At 41.6% G+C, this 21195-nt stretch overlaps 1 protein-coding gene across 1 annotated transcript in view; it reads right to left on the reverse strand.

Moving 5' to 3' along the window:
- Positions 1-5574: 5574 nt before the first annotated feature.
- Positions 5575-21195, reverse strand: part of LOC126355337 (uncharacterized) — a 475493-nt gene continuing 459872 nt past the window's right edge. The window contains exon 15 of the mRNA XM_050005632.1: positions 5575-12754. Coding sequence (XP_049861589.1) covers positions 12451-12754 — 304 coding nt within the window. The 3' untranslated portion in view covers positions 5575-12450. The remainder of the gene's footprint in view (positions 12755-21195) is intronic.

A 21195-nucleotide genomic window follows, 5' to 3' on the forward strand; every position in this document is an offset into this window, starting at 1 on the left:
TCTGTTGCTCCGATTGCCGGCCGCGGTGGTCTCGCGGTTCTAGGCGCGCAGTCCGGAACCGTGCGACTGCTACGGTCGCAGGTTCGAATCCTGCCTCGGGCATGGATGTGTGTGATGTCCTTAGGATAGTTAGGTTTAAGTAGTTCTAAGTTCTAGGGGACTGATGACCACAGCAGTTGAGTCCTATAGTGCTCAGAGCCATCTGAACCATTTTTTTTGTTGCTCTGATCACTACATGCAACTGTCCTCAGGCCTCTTGTCATTTCAAATAACATGAATCTCCCATAAACAATTTTCATCTAGAGTTATGGAAATCACCGATACTGCTTGTGACAAGCAGAAATTTGACTATATGAATGATTGGAACAATGAAAAGCTCTACAAGATATCAGAGATATTTTTATTGCAACAGTCAGCTGCGTCTAGCTTAAGATATGACAGGAATATCCCTGGACATTAAAATAAAGTTCACGTTGTTAACATCGAATAAGAGTTAGAGCCAATTCTCAAATTTAGACAGGATAAATTCGTTAACCTGTAGTTCACTTCAATAAAACTGTGTTGAATCCAATTTTAAATAATATACCAGACGAATTGACGAGGAGTAGTCTCCATCGGTGCGACCAACTTTTCGAAACTATCTATACAGTGATGTAGGCTAAGATCTGAGGCATCACATACTTTAGTTTCTCATCCTGTTTGAGCCCTCGTTTGCGAGTAATAGACGAAAAACATTCCGGGATTTTACGTAATACTCAATAGCATTATTACAGCTGTTCCATATGCTGTAGTTGTGTGGTGTAATGGATAGGATAACAGCTTCGCAGGAGCATATCGGATCGAATCTTGTATAGTACATGAACCTTTTTTATTTAAATCTTTATCGAAACGACTTTTGATCATCTTTATTCGATTAATAGCTTTAAATGTATTTTTTTATTTCTATTTCTTTGTCACACTTTTTCATTTGTTTCATATTTTCTTTATATCATTCTCTTTCCAATCGGTTTTTTTGTGAATGCAAATTTAATTATATTTATCTATTATAATATTAACTTATTTGAATATTCCCATCCATATGTTCAATGACAAAAGATTAAATAATCTAATTATATTTGTGCACTGGTGTAAAACATGTATTTTTGTTACCAGATGTGCATTTTTATACATGGCAATTGTCATACAAACATTTAAAACATAACCTAAATAGCTATTGAAGTATGGATGAAATAACGCAGATGAAAATTTAAATGAAAGACGGATTTATAAGGAAAACGAAATTGAAGGAATATAAGCAACAGATATAATGAGCGCAATAATGTGGACAAGAAAACAGGGTAACAAAGTGATAGAAATTAAATGGAAATTAATATATAAAATTAATTAAAATCACATGAATAAAGATTTCAGGTAGAGAAAAAATAATAGGAAAAATTAGAGCAAACCAAGATGTCGATATTATGATTAATATTATGTGACAAAAGAATAAAATTAAAAACTACATTTAAATCTATTAACTGAATAAATATAATGATGAGAGCCGTTTCGATAAAGATTTAAAAATAAAAATAATATTTTCGCCCCATTACACCACTGAACCAAACTGCACATTGCAGCCCGCTCGGCTAGCCGCTCGGTCGAACGCGCTGTTTCTAGAGCGGGAAGGCGTACCGTTACTCGGCACGAACCCTCCCGGCGGATTAGTGTCGAGGTCCGGTGTGCCGGCCAGCCTGTGGATGGTTTTTAAGGCGTTTTTACATGTGCTTCGGCGAATGCGGGCTGGTTCCCCTTATTCCGCCTCAGTTACACTATGTCGGCGATTGCTGTGCAAACACTGTTTCCACGCTTGTATACACCATAATTATACTAGCACACAAACATTTGGGGTTACTCTCGTCTGGTACGAGATGTTTCTGGGGAAGGGAGGGGCGGGGGAGAGGCGGTCCACTGGGGGCCGAACAGCACAATAATCCTGGTAACACTGGGTTCGGTGTGGGGCGGGGGTGTGGTGGGTAGACTGCTGTATCCTGAGGGCTACGGCGGAACGAAGCCTCTCCGTCGTTTCTAGGTCCCCAGTTCAATACACAACACACACACTGCAACTTTTCTTAACGCTGTTGAGTGTCACACGAAATTCCGAATTTCTTTTTCGTCTGTTATTTGGAAACGAAAGTCCACCATAGTGGACTTGGCCTACATTACGGTATAGATAATTTCAAACAGTCGATCGCACTCCTGGAGACCTCTCCTTGTCAGTGAGATTCAACAGAAGACCAAGTGTTATGTAAGGTATGGAGTTTTCTGGAACTCGCGCTCGCAGGACCAACATATAAAGTAGTCGGATGGACAATGAGAATCTTACCAGCGCTCACAGCTGTCTATGGCGCGAAGGCTGTATACGTTACAACCTAACATTTCAGTTTTTAAGACCATCTGTACTTTATACTCACGTTCAATTGCATTTTTTACCCATTATATCATCTTGCGTACTTGTTTCCGAGTCAGTGTTGAGCCATGATTATTATCACTGAAAGTAAACGTCTTATCCGTATTGCGCTTGTAGTATGTTGTGGGATAAATAAGAGTGATATTTATAGTGAAGTGGATAAATATTACGATCTGCCAGGTTGGTAACTGTGTCGATATTCTTGTTCGTAGTACACGACTCATTTATTACTGACTGAATGTAGTACACGTGGATACAAGCAACCTTCACTCATTAATTGAAATAGCTTCAGTGGTTATTTATTATTTTATTTGATTATCATTTTTACTGGAGATTGTCTACACAGAATAGACCAAACATTTTTACTGGACATCGTCTACACAGAATAGACCAAATCTTGAGCAAAATTAAACTACTCATTTATCCTTTGCTACGGTAAGGTAGGGCGGTTCACTTGGCCATCTCATGGTGCTGTTTAGAGTTCTCTATGTAAATAAGAATTACCCTTCTTTATAGCCTCTCTAGTAGACACTTCATTTCTCCATAGCTAAAACATTAATACAACAGCACACGTCACTATATCCATACCATAATACATCTTCCTCCAACGTCCACCACCTTCTGTGTGCAGCGGTCCTGGAAGGCTCTTGAAGTAGACAATACTGAATATGACGCAGTATCTCTTTCGTGTAGAGGAAACTAAGTTTCAGTGGGTTGTTAAATTTTCATCAAACCATTGTTATTAACAAAAACTTGTCGCTTACGCATTGTGAATCAACGTGTTGTAAGGAATCACACCAAATATTTTTAAGAGCAAAGGAAAGTAACATATACGAACCATATGCATTTTTCTGAAGGCTTGTATAGCAACCAATTTTCCCTATCTAGAGAGGTAGTGTGGGCAGTGCCTGGCTACTTTTCCGTATGGGTTATTAGAGAAAAAACGATATGTTCTACTCAGAGGAATGCTAGTCTCCGTAGGTCATTCGCTGTAAATCCATAAAATCGCTTTTCCATTTTAAAAATGCAACTAAGAATTTTAGTTTCTTTGTCTTCATTAAACAGAGCGCCCCATAATTTTTCAGTGTGTTGCATGGATAATTAAATTGATTTGTTGTTGCAGAAAAAAGTATCTTACCATTCTTCACAGACATAGAGCGTATACATATATCTGTGGAGTGAGCATAGCGTACTGCGCACGTTATCAGCATTAACCCAGGCTAGTCACGTGATTTTAGGACGGCACTTCTTTTTCTACAATTTGTAATATTAACTAAACTTGCATACTACCCTTACTCGCAGTGTTTTACATACGTTTCTGCACTTTTGAGTTTTATTAACAGCTGTGGTGTAGTGTTGTCGTTGTTACGGATGTAAAGAGAAGTATGTGAAAGCAGAGCTAGTTTCTTTTCGTAAATCTGCACAACAAATGCATAAAATTTCGAGACACGATATTATAAAGTCCTATATTGTAGAGATAATTTCTGCGATTTTATGGCCATGTGTTAACGGAACAAATGCTAGACAAATTTGCAAGTGTGCTTGAGTAAACTGTCAGGCACTGCATACATGTTGGTGCTATCTTAATAAGCAGATATAATTTAGATACAGAAGAGTCTCACAAATTTTTCTCAATTTTTGCCTGTTCTCAAACTCTTGTATGTATCTAAGTGTTTCTCCATGGTACAGTTTCTTATACTGTGTCATTGTAAAGTAATTAATTAGAACAGATTCAGTAATATGAGTAAGTGCAATAGAAAACGAAAATACTTGGATGTCAGTTCTTCAATTATTCAAGAATTCGAGCACTTTTATTTTTTGTGTATAGTGTATGACTTTATTTTTGCGATCGGATGGTGAAAAAATGTCAAAGATATGTATTTGTAAAAAGAAAAAGGTGACACAAATCGCTTACAGTATTTACTGTGGCAATTTCAAAATTCCCAATTCTCTGTCTTTTCTTGACACTTCGACTACGTTTGCAGTGTCATTGTAACTTAATTAATTAGAACAGACGTTCGACAACATGAAAAAGAGCAATGGCAAACACAAAAGAATTTTGTTGTCTGTCACTTATTATCCAGTTATCGAAAAATTACAAACGAAGTGAAATCTGATATATTGTGCTGTAACGAAAAAGCACAGTATAATTGCTCTTCGTATCTTTAAGCCAACTTCAGTTCAGGGTATCAAATTTTTAAGACGTCTGTAAAAAGAGTATACAAAGTTTCACGGTACTTATGAAGGTGATCTATCTGTAGCAGCAAAGTAATAATACTCAAAATACGCTAAGAACTGTACGAGCTAAAATACACCAACCCGAAATCACATGACTTGGTCTGCAGGAGATGGTGCGGACAGAATTCTCGTTCTGAGCATCCGAATGACCAGTTCATAGTTATTTGCACTCTATGTTCACAGGCTTTATCTGATTGTATGATTTTTTTTCATGAGAGGTTTCGTGGTCTGTTAATGGAGATTGTCATTGTGTGAAATAGCTGATTGTGTCGTTGTGACGTGCCAAGATTAAGTGTTTAGCGGTGACTGGGAAGATCGGGGGAGGGGTGTCCGACTAGGTAGGTGGGAATCTCGCTGCAGAGTTTCTTTGGATGTGTAAGCTGTACATACGTGCTGAAAGTGGGTGATCAGAAAGGTAAGTTGTAGAGCTGAAAAGAATTTGTGTTGGGGAAGATAGGCAGACAAGGAAATCAAAATGTAATGCATGAAGTTCAAGGATCTGCAGGGATGATCGACATTAGAAACAACGGAAACCCTGGCAGCACGTGAACTGGAGAGAGTGAATCACATTCCTCGTAAGTGTGAACAATGGCAGAATTATATATTGCGCCGTTAGTAGTTTTCCTCAATTGTGAGGTTTTTATTGTGTGTCTGGGAGATATGTGTAATATACTAATCAACGGTAGAAAATATTTACGTTTTTTGGACAGCTGAATAGGATGCTTGGAAATATTTAGATAGGAACTATGAGGGTGAAAGTGAGTTTTCTCATTTCTTCATCATTATCTTCACAATCAAGTAAATTGTTTGACATGGAGTCTCAGGGATCGTTGGGATATCTGTAGGCAGTGAAGTAGGGTTAGCTGAAATAAAAAACACTGACATTTTCAATTTAAATACTTTTTATTTATCTAGGTAAGAGAGCATATTGCACCAAAGATTTATCACAATAGTTTGGCATATAAAAATAATGACTGCCACGAAAAGTAAACTTACATACGATTAGTGAATGATTGTTAAGTGCATTTGTGGTGTGCTGTGCGAATCTCTAACGTGCGGTCTTCTTCCCAAGAGCACCTTGTTCCATGTCCGGCTTTAAAAAGGTCGCCAGTGGAGCAAAATAGAGAGTACTACGTGGTGAGATTCCATTACTACGGTCGTGCGTTGTCCGCTCTTGCGGTACACTGTACCGCACAGTCGAACAACTACGTCTTCTTTACTGTTACCGTGTACTACCACTAGCTAATACAGATGCATACGGTCTTGTCTACTGAGATCTACTAGACAAAGCATTAAGGTTTTCCTTTCTTCAAATTCCGCCAGCAGCGCTTTGCACTACTGTCGGCCCCCTCCGGTTGTTTCTATTAATACTTTGCAAAGGATACTTGTAAAATAGGACGTGCTACGTGCGTAATGTTGATGTTACATTGCGAGGAACTGCTATTCGGTTGCTGATATAATTACGAGGGAAAAAATCAGTAACGTTCGTGGTCCCATTTGTGCGAATTTCGCAGTACCAGGCTTAGGAACTCAGGCGGCACAAAGAAGAGCGTAATAACGACCGGGCTCGATGCAGAACTGTCTCGAAAACTTATGCTGGAAATGTGTTTAACTTGATGTCAACCAACAAAGGATCTGACGCAGGAAGCAGCACATATTGGAGACGATTTTATTTTTTTGTGCTTTACATCATTGTTTTAAATGACACACGTATTATAGGGTCGAAATTAGGCTCCTTGAGGAAAAAACGTACGGCACAAGCAACAGCTCTATTAATATTTCAGCCTCAGGAATACTAAGAACATAAAAACCAACAAAATAATTATGAGCACGAGATCCATCTTCGATTAGTGGATTCAGTTCAACAGTATTTGCCACTTAGCGGTGTGCACTGGTGGAACACAACCATTTGTCAGACAATACACTGACTTAAAATTTTAACAAGTTGTACTGGTTTCAGCTGCTCCATGTGCACAGGATTCTGCTGCTACGTCTCAACGTGTTCCAGACTCTCTGCATATAATTTAGGTGATCATTTAGCTTAGATTAAAAATTAAATTGTTTTATCTTACTTTTCAATAAATTCACATTATATTGGTGCTCATGCTGCGGACGACATTTCGCTGCTAGAAAAGATTGAATATTTGTCTCTAACTTAAAGGAAACTGAAACAGTACTTCTTTATTTCAATAGAATTGCACTTAAGAGATTCTATCAATATCTTTGTTTCAGAATTTTATAGTTGGTTACTAGTCAAGCATAACTATGTAGTTGAAGATTTAAGTGCCAAAACATAATATTCCAAAATTATAGAGGCTGATTATTCATTAAATTTCATTTACAAAGTGCCAAATATTCAATACGCTACATGAGAACACCCATCACAACACACTTAAAAGATTTTGTAAATGCTGGAAGGTCGTCAGAAGAAGAGGGCAAACTAGAAATACGTTGCTACATACTAAAAATTTGATTTAGTAAGGTGATAGACGTAGGATGGCTACAAAATTGATAATATACTCATGGTCTTTATTGCTGATCTTAATTATAGATTTCTGTTACTGAGACCTTTCAGCCAAAAATTCAGTAAGCTTTAGTTTCAGCTGCTGAGGTCTGTATATTCAAAGTAACAATTTAGGGAACGTATCATTTCTGTTCCTTAATCTAAAGGGTGAACTTTAGGGGAAGAAAGTATGCTTATATGTTCATTTGCCATAAAACATGAAGCCACATGAAATCCTCTGTTAATTATGATGTATATAGGCTCAAGCTTGTAGAAAAATTGTATGGCAGTGCGTTAGTAACAACAGAAACACATTCTTCCTTTGCCATTCGTTCACAAGTATACAAGTCAATAATAAACAGTCCTGTACGAGCATAGCTGTGGACTTTTGTCTGAAAATTCTCTCTAGCACACTGCAGAATGATACATAGAACCCCGAAGAAAATGAAAAAACGAGATTCTTTTCAGTTTTGTGCGGCCAATGTGTCAATGAAAACAAACACTGAAATATGTATTCTTCCCTTCGTAGAGCAATCCCTTTCGTATGCTTTGTAAGCGATGAGTTTCCAGTAGACACGCTATCAGCAATATTTTTAACAAAACACATAAAGCACCTGGCAAGGGCAGTGTTGTATTGGCAGTCTCCATCCCTTTCTTGTATATGGAACACGCACGACTTGCTCACCTTCAGCATTCAGATGGTTCTCCAGTTCGTTCTTTTAGATAATTTTTATGACTCACATTCAGGTACAAAAAGTATATTACTACTACCAACTACGGCGTATGACTAGGAAATCTATATCAAAATTGCCAATAATTTTTAGTAACAAGGAACACTCCCAAGGTGCTCTGACAATGTGTGTGCACAAACTCAGTCCAGACTCGTGGCATACGTTAACTTCAGTACAGAAATCTAATTTTTACACAATACTAACGAAATTCCAACTTTTTAAAATAACAGAGATTACTTAGGATGTTACACTTAATACAATGAATATTACATATTTCGTGTTCATTAAAATGTGGGAATACAATCGTGCCGAAACTTAGACTTTGTGTCTCGAAGTTTTAACGTAAAAATTAAATAATATTTTCGGTGCACAATACAAAAAATGATGCAACGTATATTATTTCTGGAAGTATGAAGCGGCACAAACATTGTCCCTTCAGTACAACAAATTACATGCTTTAAATGAAATTCATCGAAAATATCTGCACTCCTAATAATATCATCTCAAAAATTAATGGTAGAAGTATATTACGCATAATTTTGGAGTGCTGCAATTGGTGTTTATTTTTTATTTTATAGTATATAGTAAATATGGCAGTGGCCTCTTATCTCTTGGACAAGTCATTGTTTCCTCTGTAGAGTCATTGTTCGATACACTTAAGAAATTTCGATTCACGTCAACACTTTTACATAGTTACTCAGTCGCGGAGAATGGTGTGAGCAGATTTCATAACGGGAATGATAAACTTTGAAGTATCTAACATTTTATATCACTTTTGCGAAATAACAAATGTCCCTGCTCATTTCGTCTGACGTTACTTCATAGTAAATTGCAACCTACACTTGATAATGCCTTTGATTTGCCAGTCTGTGGAGTTATTCGTTCATTAAGGCACCGGGGAAGGATGTAGAAAAGGAGAACGCTGATCGCCGCTTTCCCGAACAGCTTGGGAGGAGGAGATATTGCACGTGTTTGAGGAACATCGCCCGCCACCCACGCACTCGTGTTCTTTTCCTTTGAAGAAAAGCTGCTTTAGTCCGCTTGGAGCCTCTTTGTAATACTCGCTTACTGAAGCGCAGTACAAGTTGTGTTTCATAATTTTTTGGAGAGTACGATTTGTTGTGCACAGGTGTCTTGTAAGCAAGGATAGCTGCCATACGTCGCTAAGGCTGCAGTCCGACGAGAAAAAATATTGTTAGAATTAAGGCATGTAAGGCCACAATTAATATTGCTATGGCTTGTCAGTAGATAACCTCAGTCACTGAAACGATTCTGATATGGCTTCTGCAGGAAGATTTATGTCGCCACCTGCCCTCACACTACCAAAAAGGAGTTCCGTCGACGTACGATGAAATGAAACTTTTAAAGTCCTATATCAGTTTTGTACATCAGCAAGAATCATATGCAAAACAAAAATTTTCACCGTGAATGTAAATAAACGTGTTTGTCAATGTTATTAATATGCTAAAACTAAACTAAACTCCTCCCGAACAGGCCATGAAGGCCCAAACGTACCGACCGGCCATCGTGTCATCCTCCTACCACAGGCGTCCTGGATGCGGATATAAAGGGGCCGTATGCCAGTTTCCGTGGCCGCAGCCGCTACTTCTCAATCAAATAGCTCCTCAGTTTGCCTCACAAGGGGTGAGTGCACCACAGTTGCCAACAGAGCTAGGCAGACCAGATGGTCAGCCATCCAAGTGCTAGCCCAGCCCGACAGCTCTTAACTTCCATGATCTGACGGGAACCGGTATTACCACTGCGGCAAGGCCTTTGGGTGTTGATATGCATTTCAGTGTAATGGGGGGCTCAGTATGAACGGATAAAAACCGAACATTTGCACGGCCATCTTCCGGACCAGCTGTTACACTCAATTATAACTATTTTCTTACTATCTTATGCTTGTTGCAAATAAAGAGTATTATTAACCAAATTTTTCACGAAGTTGGATTCACAGGTTGGCATACCTACTACTCAAAAACAAAAAGACATATACACTGTGCTGAGTGCGGAACACATGAAACTGCATCATTGTTTATTTTGTGAAGCTTTAAAATGTGTGGTGAAATGAAAATAGCGCCAATGGAACGTAAGAAAAAGTGGATTCAAAACGAGAAAGTGAATTTGCAATCAAATTTCTTCCTACCTCATCCTACGCTAACAACGAAAGCAAAAGGAACGGTTTGCAGAAAATGTAAGTATAAACAAGAGGCAAAGACACCACAAATAAATTTTAAGCCACTTTTATAAAGAAAACCTTTTTTAATTTATAAAGAAAACCTTTTTTAATCTGTAGATGCAAAACTCTGGCGTCTTATTATGTATCCATATTTTCAGAATGACAACAGACGAAGGTTTATAAATAAAAAGTGCAATGTGTCTGGTTAAAAGAACACTTCATTTATAGTAAGGTTAAGAAGAAAAAACGAATACTAAATGGTTACATTTTCATGCCGTGTATCTAAACCCATTTATGTTGCGGTAAAAGAAGGCTTGGATGCAGTAGTGTCAACAAAGCTTTTGCAACAATTAGTCAAAAATCAGAATCTGAAGACAGGATTGAAAAATATTAGGAGTGTTGCTACAAGAAAAAGTGTTATCTGAATGGAATACGAAGAAAAGCAAAAGCTAACAAACAGTCTGCAGAACATTTCATATGTTCTATGCATTTTCACTCCATAATTTGTCGTCAAGGCCAACTCAAAGTTCACTGAGCTATATTGGCAACGATTTTATGCAAGTGAAATCATTAACGACTTACGGAAAGAAAAGCTCAAAAAGTGTAGCACTTCAATATTCAGTTCGCCACTTGACTAGTATTCTCGTTGTTGATATAATTATTTCAAAACCACCAAGACCTGCTCCTAATTCACCAGTTTCGATCATTTGATCACCTTCATGTATCGTAAAATCATGTACAACAGCCTGTAGTGTGACAATGTTCTCACTGTGCTCCCGAATAAAGTGAAAACAATACTGTGCCGCTACCATCAAGAGCAAAATGCATTACAATCAACAGTAATAAAATATATCAATGCCTTGTACTGTTGACAGCAGTGACGCAGGAAGGGTTTGACTCTATTCAATGTCACCTTAAGAACATTGCCAAATAGGTTGCTGTAAATAAGAGGATGGTTTGAAAAGTTTTCAGAATCACCACTAGAGGTCAGTGATAGCGCTACGAGTTGTTCAAGTGATATTCGTTGGGCTCTTGCCTGTAAACACGTGTCATGTCAGTGCTCTTGTTAAGAGAGCTGTGGTGGTGACGTGGCTCTGTCGTTGTTCCCTCGCAGCGATTTGCGAAGATGGAAAAATCGAGATTCGAGCAGTGATTAAGTAGTTCGTAAAGAAAGGTATGAAAGCAACGGACATTCATACCGATTTCTAGAATACACTGGGGGACTCTGCTCCTCCATATTCAACTATTGGCACGTGGAAAAATTAATTTAAATTTGGTCGGGAGAGCTTAGATGATGATCCTCGCAGTGGTCTGCCAAGATGCGTCACTACTCCAGAAATCATTGCAAAAGTGCACAAAATGGACATGGAGGATAGCCTATTGAAAGTGCGTGAAATTGATCACGCTTGCCAGATGTCATCCGATATATCACATTTTAACTGGGAATTGGAAATGAAAAAATTATCTGCGAGATGGGTGCAGCGACTCGACGCAGGATCAAAAACGTGTGTCGTCGTGGCAAAATTACACGAAATAAGGTATGAATTGTTGCCACACCCGCCTTATTCACCTGATGTGGTTCCAATAAAGGTTCATCTCTTCTCAAAACTAAAAATTTTTCTTGGTGGATGAAGATTCACTTCAAACGAAGAACTGGTAGACGAAGTTGACAGCTATTTTGCAGGCCTGGAGGAAACTCATTTTCGAGATGGGATCGAAGCACTGGAGCATCGCTGGACCAAGTGCATTAATCTACAAGGAGACTACACTGAAAAATAAAGAAATTTCAATGATGTAAGTACTTTTTTTTATTCCGTTCCGAGAACTTTTCAAACCACCCTCGTAGTTTTATAGTACCTGAAGGTGCTCAGATGATCGATCGGGTAATTTATAAAGTGAAGCTTGGCAGTTCCGGAATACCACTTTCTTTTCAAAAATTTACTATTTGTGGGGCACATTTGATAAAAATACTGTTCTTTGAGGTAAGCAACAAACAAGCAGCGAGTGACTAATGACACTGAAGACAAATCAGAATCATTTCAGTAACCAAAAAGCAAATCAAATGGTATCTGGACCAGGCGACACGAATGTACACTCAGAAGTTGGGCAACACCAACAGGCTCGGACATCTCCATATCGTACTGCACTCGTCTACGAACCGAGTAAAAGGGCAGTATGTGTGGGACTCCACGGCAGAGAGCGGCGAGAGGGTGCGTGGGTGGGGCGTTTCGACGGCTGCTGCGGCTGCGAGGTAGCGAGCGCGGCGTGTGTGTGTGTGCCCCGGTGTCCAGCGCGGCCGCTAGACGGTGGTCTCGCGGTCCACGTGGATGAACTCCACAGACTGGTGCGGGTGTCAGGAGGACGTGGTGGAGCCAGGGTCCAGCAGCAGCTCCTCGGTGGGGACGCGCCGCGGCTCGCGCTGCTTCTTCTCCCCGCCCCCACCGCCGGCGCCGCCCCCGGCCTGCCGGCCCCGCCGCCCCCGTCGTCTCCGCCTCCGGCGCCGCGCCGCCACCACACACAGCGCCACGGCCAGCGCCGCAGCCGCCGCCCCCGCGCCGCCGCCCACCAGGGTGTACAGACCGCCGGGCAGCAGGGCCAGCAGCCGCCGGCAGTGCGCCTCGTCGTAGCCGCTCGGGCAATGCGGGTGGCCGTCGCACCTGTGGACAAACAGCAGCCCAATCTACACTCCTGGAAATTGAAATAAGAACACCGTGAATTCATTGTCCCAGGAAGGGGAAACTTTATTGACACATTCCTGGGGTCAGATACATCACATGATCACACTGACAGAACCACAGGCACATAGACACAGGCAACAGAGCATGCACAATGTCGGCACTAGTACAGTGTACATCCACCTTTCGCAGCAATGCAGGCTGATATTCTCCCATGGAGACGATCGTAGAGATGCTGGATGTAGTCCTGTGGAATGGCTTGCCATGCCATTTCCACCTGGCGCCTCAGTTGGACCAGCGTTCGTGCTGGACGTGCAGACCGCGTGAGACGACGCTTCATCCACTCCCCCCTCAATGGCGGACAGTTCCGGAGATCTTGCTGGCCAGGGTAGTTGACTTACACCTTCTAGAGCACGTTGGGTGGCACGGGATACATGCGGACGTGCATTGTCCTGTTGGAACAGCAAGTTCCCTTGCCTGTCTAGGAATGGTAGAACGATGGGTTCGATGACGGTTTGGATGTACCGTGCACTATTCAGTGTCCCCTCGACGATCACCAGAGGTGTACGGCCAGTGTAGGAGATCGCACCCCACACCATGATGCCGGGTGTTGGCCCTGTGTGCCTCGGTCGTATGCAGTCCTGATTGTGGCGCTCACCTGCACGGCGCCAAACACGCATACGACCATCATTGGTACCAAGGCAGAAGCGACTCACATCGCCGAAGACGACACGTCTCCATTTGTCCCTCCATTCACGCCTGTCGCGACACCACTGGAGGCGGGCTGCACGATGTTGGGGCGTGCGCGGAAGACGGCCTAACGGTGTGCGGGACCGTAGCCCAGCTTCATGGAGACGGTTGCGAATGGGCCTCGCCGATACCCCAGGAGCAACAGTGTCCCTAATTTGCTGGGAAGTGGCGGTGCGGTCCCCTAAGGCACTGCGTAGGATCCTACGGTCTTGGCGTGCATCCGTGCGGCGCTGCGGTCCGGTGCCAGGTCGACGGGCACGTGCACCTTCCGCCGACCACTGGCGACAACATCGATGTACTGTGGAGACCTCACGCCCCACGTGTTGAGCAATTCGGCGGTACGTCCACCCGGCCCCCCGCATGCCCACTATACGCCCTCGCTTAAAGTCCGTCAACTGCACATACGGTTCACGTCCACGCTGTCGCGGCTTGCTACCAGTGTTAAAGACTGCGATGGAGCTCCGTATGCCACGGCAAACTGGCTGACACTGACGGCGGCGGTGCACAAATGCTGCGCAGCTAGCGCCATTCGACGGCCAACACCGCGGTTCCTGGTGTGTCCGCTGTGCCGTGCGTGTGATCATTGCTTGTACAGCCCTCTCGCAGTGTCCGGAGCAAGTATGGTGGGTCTGACACACCGGTGTCAATGTGTTCTTTTTTCCATTTCCAGGAGTGTATAAGTGCGCGTCACTTACGACGGCGGCCGAGTTTAGGTTCGTACTGCGCATCTGACGTCACAAAACACAGTCAGCCAATGAACAGAGAAAGACGTTGCCAGAGCTCGACTGCAGTGCACAGCACGGTCGAGTGTCTTCAGTTTTAAAAACGTTCAGTCATAAATAAAGTAACTGAACAAAAGCAATGCTTTGGTAGCAGACTTTCTATAAAAGAAAGTTTGGAAAAACCATTCTTTATACCAACTGTTTCATATTCTATTAATTAATTAAATCAAACAAGCAATAAACCTCCTAATTCATGCGATAGCAAGGAAATTCATTCTCACTAACCGGTTTTTCGCAATAAAGAACAGCAATAATAGTTTATTTCCTATTGTACTTCGACGAAACGTGAGTAATTCATAATGATACCAACAGAGTTTGTCGATATTTTGCTTGATTGTTTAAACTACTGCAAGAATCCTATTGCACGACGAGCTGTGTTAGAGTAACGGTTAAGGTGTTGACTGCTTAGGAAAAGACTCCCTGTTCAAATCTTGTTCGATGCTTAATAATTTCTTTATTTAAAAAGAATATCGAAGTGTCTTATTTCATGAATTTTATTCCTTTGACTGTAATTTATGTAAATTTCTAATGGAAACTAAATTCGACCATATGGAAAGTATACGCTGTGGACTTCTACCTCTGCAAACTCTTCAAAAATTCATGCAATGATTTACTACATTTAATGCTACACAATAAATGCGTTGAACATCGAAACAAAATTAAGTCATTTATGGGGGGGGGGGGGGGGGGGGGGAAGGTATCAGTTAAGAAGATGTGAAAAATCAAACTTTTGGGCCAAATAATTTTGGTGAAATCGAATGATAAGTGTGTCAAAACATTCAGAACACCACATGTCTGCACAGGCGAGCAGTGCAGTGATGACAAAATCGCGCACAGCGCGGAATGCGGGGAGCACGTCTCTGAAGCAGAGAAAGGGTTAATGCGGCCGTGGTGGTTTTACTTCATAAACTGCGCGCTGCACCCAAAACGTAGTTTGCGAACTATACTACACTATGGCGCTGCTTCTCTTGGCGCGTGCAACTGGCAGCGCAGCAATCTCCCGCGTCTGGGCGGGCATGCGCGAACCGCCACTATAAAAGAATTGAACTTCAGCAGACAAGTTGCAACACAACATATCTTCTCCGCTTTCACTCGGGTTACAGTAGTGGCTATCGTGAGTTGGTGTCTTCTCAATATTTACTTTCACTATTGAGCTTTATTATCATCTCCAATTGCAAATGTTGCACGACGATTTGGATATTTTTCCATTGAATGCTATTACATAAACGTGATTAGACATCTGAAAGACAAGAATTGTTTAGGTTTTACAACAACAGAGCTCGCGCTCACAATGTAAATCAATAAGATCACAAGCTAGCGAAGCAATTTCCTGCAACTTGCATGTAAATGCTGAGAGACTACGCGGCCACTTGGATGCACTTTTAATAACATTATTTATGTCTTGACCACACTTTTCGTTTTCAACGGCCTTAAGCGTTTCGACTGTCCTTTATTTTCAAAGGCAGGAATATGTCAGTCAGAATCATTAGATACATTGTGTCACGTCGACATTCTCGATCACTTGACAAGTGCAAACTCACACTTGTCTCTGGATCGAGAATGTGACGGAATGTGGTAAGTGTTGTTGAAAAATGAACGTATGGCCAAGACATTTGAACGTTATTAAAAGTGAAGAAATTTCCATTACATAACATTTTAAAGGGGAAAGCCACTTTAATGAAGGAGATAAACACAGTTGTTTACGACGTCATTAGTTACGTACAGTAAACATAATGCATACAGTAAACAGGCTTCATTTACTTTTTATTGTTATTGTTTGATATGTTTTCATTTATATGTAAATTGGTAACATTTTCCCGTAAGTTTAATAAACACAATAGATACACAAATCATCAATAAAATTTGACCTTCATTATTGGTTAAAAACAGTCTTGGTTGCAATTTTTTATTTTTCGACTACGCGTTTCGCCTTATTTAGGCATCTTCAGGTTGATCTTAATTTGGTATTTCTTAGAACGACCCTTTAGACAGTGTAGCCAAAGGGCATCGTCGAATATATCAGGGCAAAATCCCCTTCATTAAACTCAGTAAAAGCTTTTCTAGATGGACGCGAGTGACTCCAAGAGCTGCAGAACGCGTTCCCGTTCACAGGAGCGAGTAACAGAATAAGATGGGGCTCAGGTAGTCTGAGCATTCGAACACCATTTCAAGCACTGGTTTGCTCTATGCCACATATGGATTGGAAGAATTTCTTTGTCCTTCATTGTTTAAAACAGTGTGCCGACGCCGCGGTAATTTTATAGCGCCGCGACTGTAGAAATCACGTGATTTTGAGGTGAAGTACTCATCGAGCCATGTTCGGAGCGCATTCTCATCCGGAAAGAAAGGTGCTTGAAGGTTGTTCGATAGAAATCGGAAAAAGTGAAAATCTGAAGGCGCTGGACCGGGTGAAAAAGGTGGGTGCGGAGTGACTTCCCACCCCACCTCGTGTATAGTGATTTCTGTCAGTTTAGCAGAATGCAGGTGGGTGTTATCGTGGTATAGCATTGTTTCAATTCGTAGTATGTGACACCATCGCTGTTCCACCAGACGCATACGACTGTGTTTTGTAGTTGCTCGGAGATCTCTGTACGGGGAGTTGCTGCTTTGTTTGTGCTCAGTCATTCCTTTCTTTTCCTTATGTTAGTGCAAATACAGCATTTCTTGTCACCAGTTTCGATACATAATACGAATGGTCAGTGTTGTTCAAGAACCACTTTATGCTGAGAAAGCGAAGATGCACATATGGCCCCTAGCTGATTTATGTAATTTTAGCTTAGAGCATGCGGTGCCCACGTACACGATTTTTGAACCATTACTATTGCATGAATATGTGTTACAATGATTGAATGATCACAGTTGAGCACATTTGCTGTTCTAAAAAAAATGTTCAAATGTGTGTGATATCTGCTAAGGTCATCAGCTGCCTAAGCTTACACACTACTTACCCTAAATTATCCTAAGGACAAACACACACACGCATGCCCGAGAGAGGACTCGAACCTCCGCCGGGACCAGCCGCACAGTCAATGACTGATGCGCCGAAGACCGCTCGGCTAATCCCGCGCTGCGCCAGTTCTCGAGAGCACCGACGTAGATAATTGTGGATTAATGTATTCAAACGATCTTTATCGAATTCAGAAGTCTTCCCGTAAAGTGGAGAGTAACTTATGTAAAAACGATCCTCCTCAAAATTAGAAAACCATTTTCTTGACGCGCACTGTCCAATGATACCTACCCCACATCTCAGAAATTTATCTGGCTCCCTCCGTTGCTATAATCTCTTTAATGAACTTGAAGAGACCAATATCTCCATGGTTGACCACGTTGATACTTCCCCGTGACGACGCTCTGACTTTCCCGTGCCCAGTTTCGACCGTGCTGAATGTTCTGATTGTGTGTACCATGGAAGTCATTCCCTCATGTCTTAGCAGATGTCATATCATCCTGTCCCTTCTCCTTACCAGTGTTTTCCACATATTCCTTTCCTCTCCGATTCTGCGTAGAATCTCCTCATTCCTTACCCTATCAGTCCACCTAATTTTCAACATTTGTCTATAGCACCACATCTCAAATTCTTCGATTCTCTTCTATTCCGGTTTTCCCACAGTCCATGTTTCACTACCATACAATGCTGTACTCCAGACGTACATCTTCAGAAATTTCTTCCTCAAATTAAGGCCGGTATTTGATATTAGTAGACTTCTCTTGGCCAGAAATGCCTTTTTTGCCATAGCGAGTCTGCTTTTGATGTCCTCCTTGCTCCGTCCGTCATTGGTTATTTTACTGCCTAGGTAGAAGAATTCCTCAACTTCATTGACTTCGTGACCATCAATCCTGATGTTAAGTTTCTCACTGTTCTCATTTCTACTACTTCTCATTACCGTCGTCTTTCTCCGATTTACTCTCAAACCATACTGTGTACTCATTAGACTGTTCATTCCGTTCAGCAGATCATTTAATTCTTCTTCACTTTCACTCAGAATAGCAATGTCATCAGCGAATCGTATCATTGACATCCTTTCACCTTGTATTTTAATTCCACTCCTGAACTTTTCTTTTATTTCCATCATTGCTTCCTCGATGTACTGATTGAAGAGTAGGGGCGAAAGGCTACAGCCTTCTCTTACATCCTTCTTGATCGTCCACTCTTATTATTCCCTCTTGGTTGTTGTACATATTGTATATGACCCGTCTCTCCCTATAGCTTACCCCTCCTTTTTTCAGAATCTCGAACAGCTTGCACCATTTCATACTGTCGAACGCTTTTTCCAGGTCGACAAATCCTATGAACGTGTCTTGATTTTTCTTTAGCCTTGCTTCCATTATTAGCCGTAACGTCAGAATTGCCTCTCTCGTGCCTTTACTTTTCCTAAAGCCAAACTGATCGTCACCTAGAGCATTTTCAATTTTCTTTTCCATTCTTCTGTATATTATGCTTGTAAGCAGCTTCGATGCATAAGCTGTTAAGCTGATTGTGCGATAATTCTCGCACATGTTAGCTCTTGCTGTCTTCGGAATTATGTGGATGATGCTTTTCCGAAAGTCAGATGGTATGTCGCCAGACTCATATATTCTACACACCAACGTGAATAGTAGTTCTGTTGCCACTTCCCCTAATGATTTTAGAAATTCTGATGGAATGTTATCTATCCCTTCTGCCTTATTTGACCATAAGTCCTCCAAAGCTCTTTTAAATTCCGATTCTAATACTGGATCCCCTATCTCTTCTAAATCGACTCCTGTTTCTTCTTCTATCACATCAGACAAATCTTCACCCTCATAGAGGCTTTCAATGTATTCTTTCCACCTATCTGATCTCTCCTCTGCATTTAACAGTGGAATTCCCGTTGCACTCTTAATGTTACCACCGTTGCTTTTAATGTCACCAAAGGTTGTTTTGACTTTCCTGTATGCTGAGTCTGTCCTTCCGACAATCATATCTTTTTCGATGTCATCACATTTTTCCTGCAGCCATTTCGTCTTAGCTTCCCTGCACTTCCTATTTATTTCATTCCTCAGCGACTTGAATTTCTGTATTCCTGATTTTCCCAGAACATTTTTGTACTTCCTCATTTCATCAATCAACTGGTTTCTTTGCAGCTACCTTCTTTGTACCTATGTTTTCCTTCTCAACTTCTGTAATGGCCCTTTTTAGAGATATCCATTCCTCTTCAACTGTGTTGCCTACTGCGCTATTCCTTATTGCTGTATCTATAGCGTTAGAGAACTTCAAACGTATCTCGTCATTCCTTAGAACTTCCGTATCCCACTTCTTTGCGTATTGATTCTTCCTGACTAATGTCTTGAACTTCAGCCTACTCTTCATCACTACTATATTGTGATCTGAGTCTATATCTGCTCCTGGGTACGCCTTACAATCCAGTATCTGATTTCGGAATCTCTGTCTGACCATGATGTAATCTAATTGAAATCTTTCCGTATCTCTCGGCCTTTTCCAAGTATACCTCCTCCTCTTGCGATTCTTGAACAGGGTATTCACTATTACTAGCTGAAACTTGTTACAGAACTCAATTAGTCTTTCTCCTCTTTCATTCCATGTCCCAAACCCACATTTTCCTGTAACCTTTTCTTCCACTCCTTCCCCTACAACTCCATTCCAGTCGCCCATGACTATTAGATTTTCGTCCCCCTTTACACACTGCATTATCCTTTCAATATCCTCATACACTTTCTCTATCTGTTCATCTTCAGCTTGCGACGTCGGCATGTAAACCTGAACTATCGTTGTCGGTGTTGGTCTGCTGTCGATTCTGATTAGAATAACCCGGTCACTGAACTGTTCACAGTAACACACCCTCTGCCCTACCTTCCCATTCATAACTAATCCTACACCTGTTATACCATTTTCTGCTGCTGTTGTTATTACCCGATACTCATCTGACCAGAAATCCTTGTCTTCCTTCCACTTCACTTCACTGATCCCTACTATATCTAGATTGAGCCTTTGCATTTCCCTTTTCAGATTTCCTAGTTTCCCTATCACGTTCAAGCTTCTGACATTCCACGCCCCGACTCGTAGAACGTTACCCTTTCGTTGATTTTTCTATCCTTTTCTCATGGTAACCTCCCCCTTGGCAGTCCCCTCCCGGAGATCCGAATGGGGAACTATTCCGGAATCTTTTGCCAATAGAGAGATCATCATGACTCTTCTTCAATTACAGGCCACATGTCCTGTGGATACACGTTACGTGTCTTTAATGTAGTGTTTTCCATTGCCTTCTGCATCCTCATGTCGTTGATCATTGCTGATTCTTCCGCCTTTAGGGACAATTTCCCACCCCTAGGACAAGAGAGTGCCCTGAACCTCTATCCGCTCCTCCGCCCTCTTTGACAAGGCCTACATCTACATCTACATCCGTACTCCGCAAGCCACCTGACGGTGTGTGGCGGAGGGTACCCTGAGTACCTCTATCGGTTCTCCCTTCTATTCCAGTCTCGTATTGTACGTGGAAAGAAGGATTGTCGGTATGCTTCTGTGTGGGCTCTAATCTCTCTGATTTTATCCTCATGGTCTCTTCGCGAGATATACGTAGGAGGGAGCAATATACTGCTTGACTCTTCGGTGAAGGTATGTTCTCGAAACTTCAACAAAAGCCCGTACCGAGCTACTGAGCGTCTCTCCTGCAGAGTCTTCCACTGGAGTTTATCTATCATCTCCGTAACGCTTTCGCAATTACTAAATGATCCTGTAACGAAGCGCGCTGCTCTCCGTTGGATCTTCTCTATCTCTTCTATCAACCCTACCTGGTGCGGATCCCACACTGCTGAGCAGTATTCAAGCATTGGGCGAACAAGCGTACTGTAACCTACTTCCTTTGTTGTCGGATTGCATTTCCTTAGGATTCTTCCAATGAATCTCAGTCTGGC

Source organism: Schistocerca gregaria, chromosome 3 (genome assembly GCF_023897955.1).
Source record: "Schistocerca gregaria isolate iqSchGreg1 chromosome 3, iqSchGreg1.2, whole genome shotgun sequence".
NCBI lineage: Eukaryota > Metazoa > Arthropoda > Insecta > Orthoptera > Acrididae > Schistocerca > Schistocerca gregaria.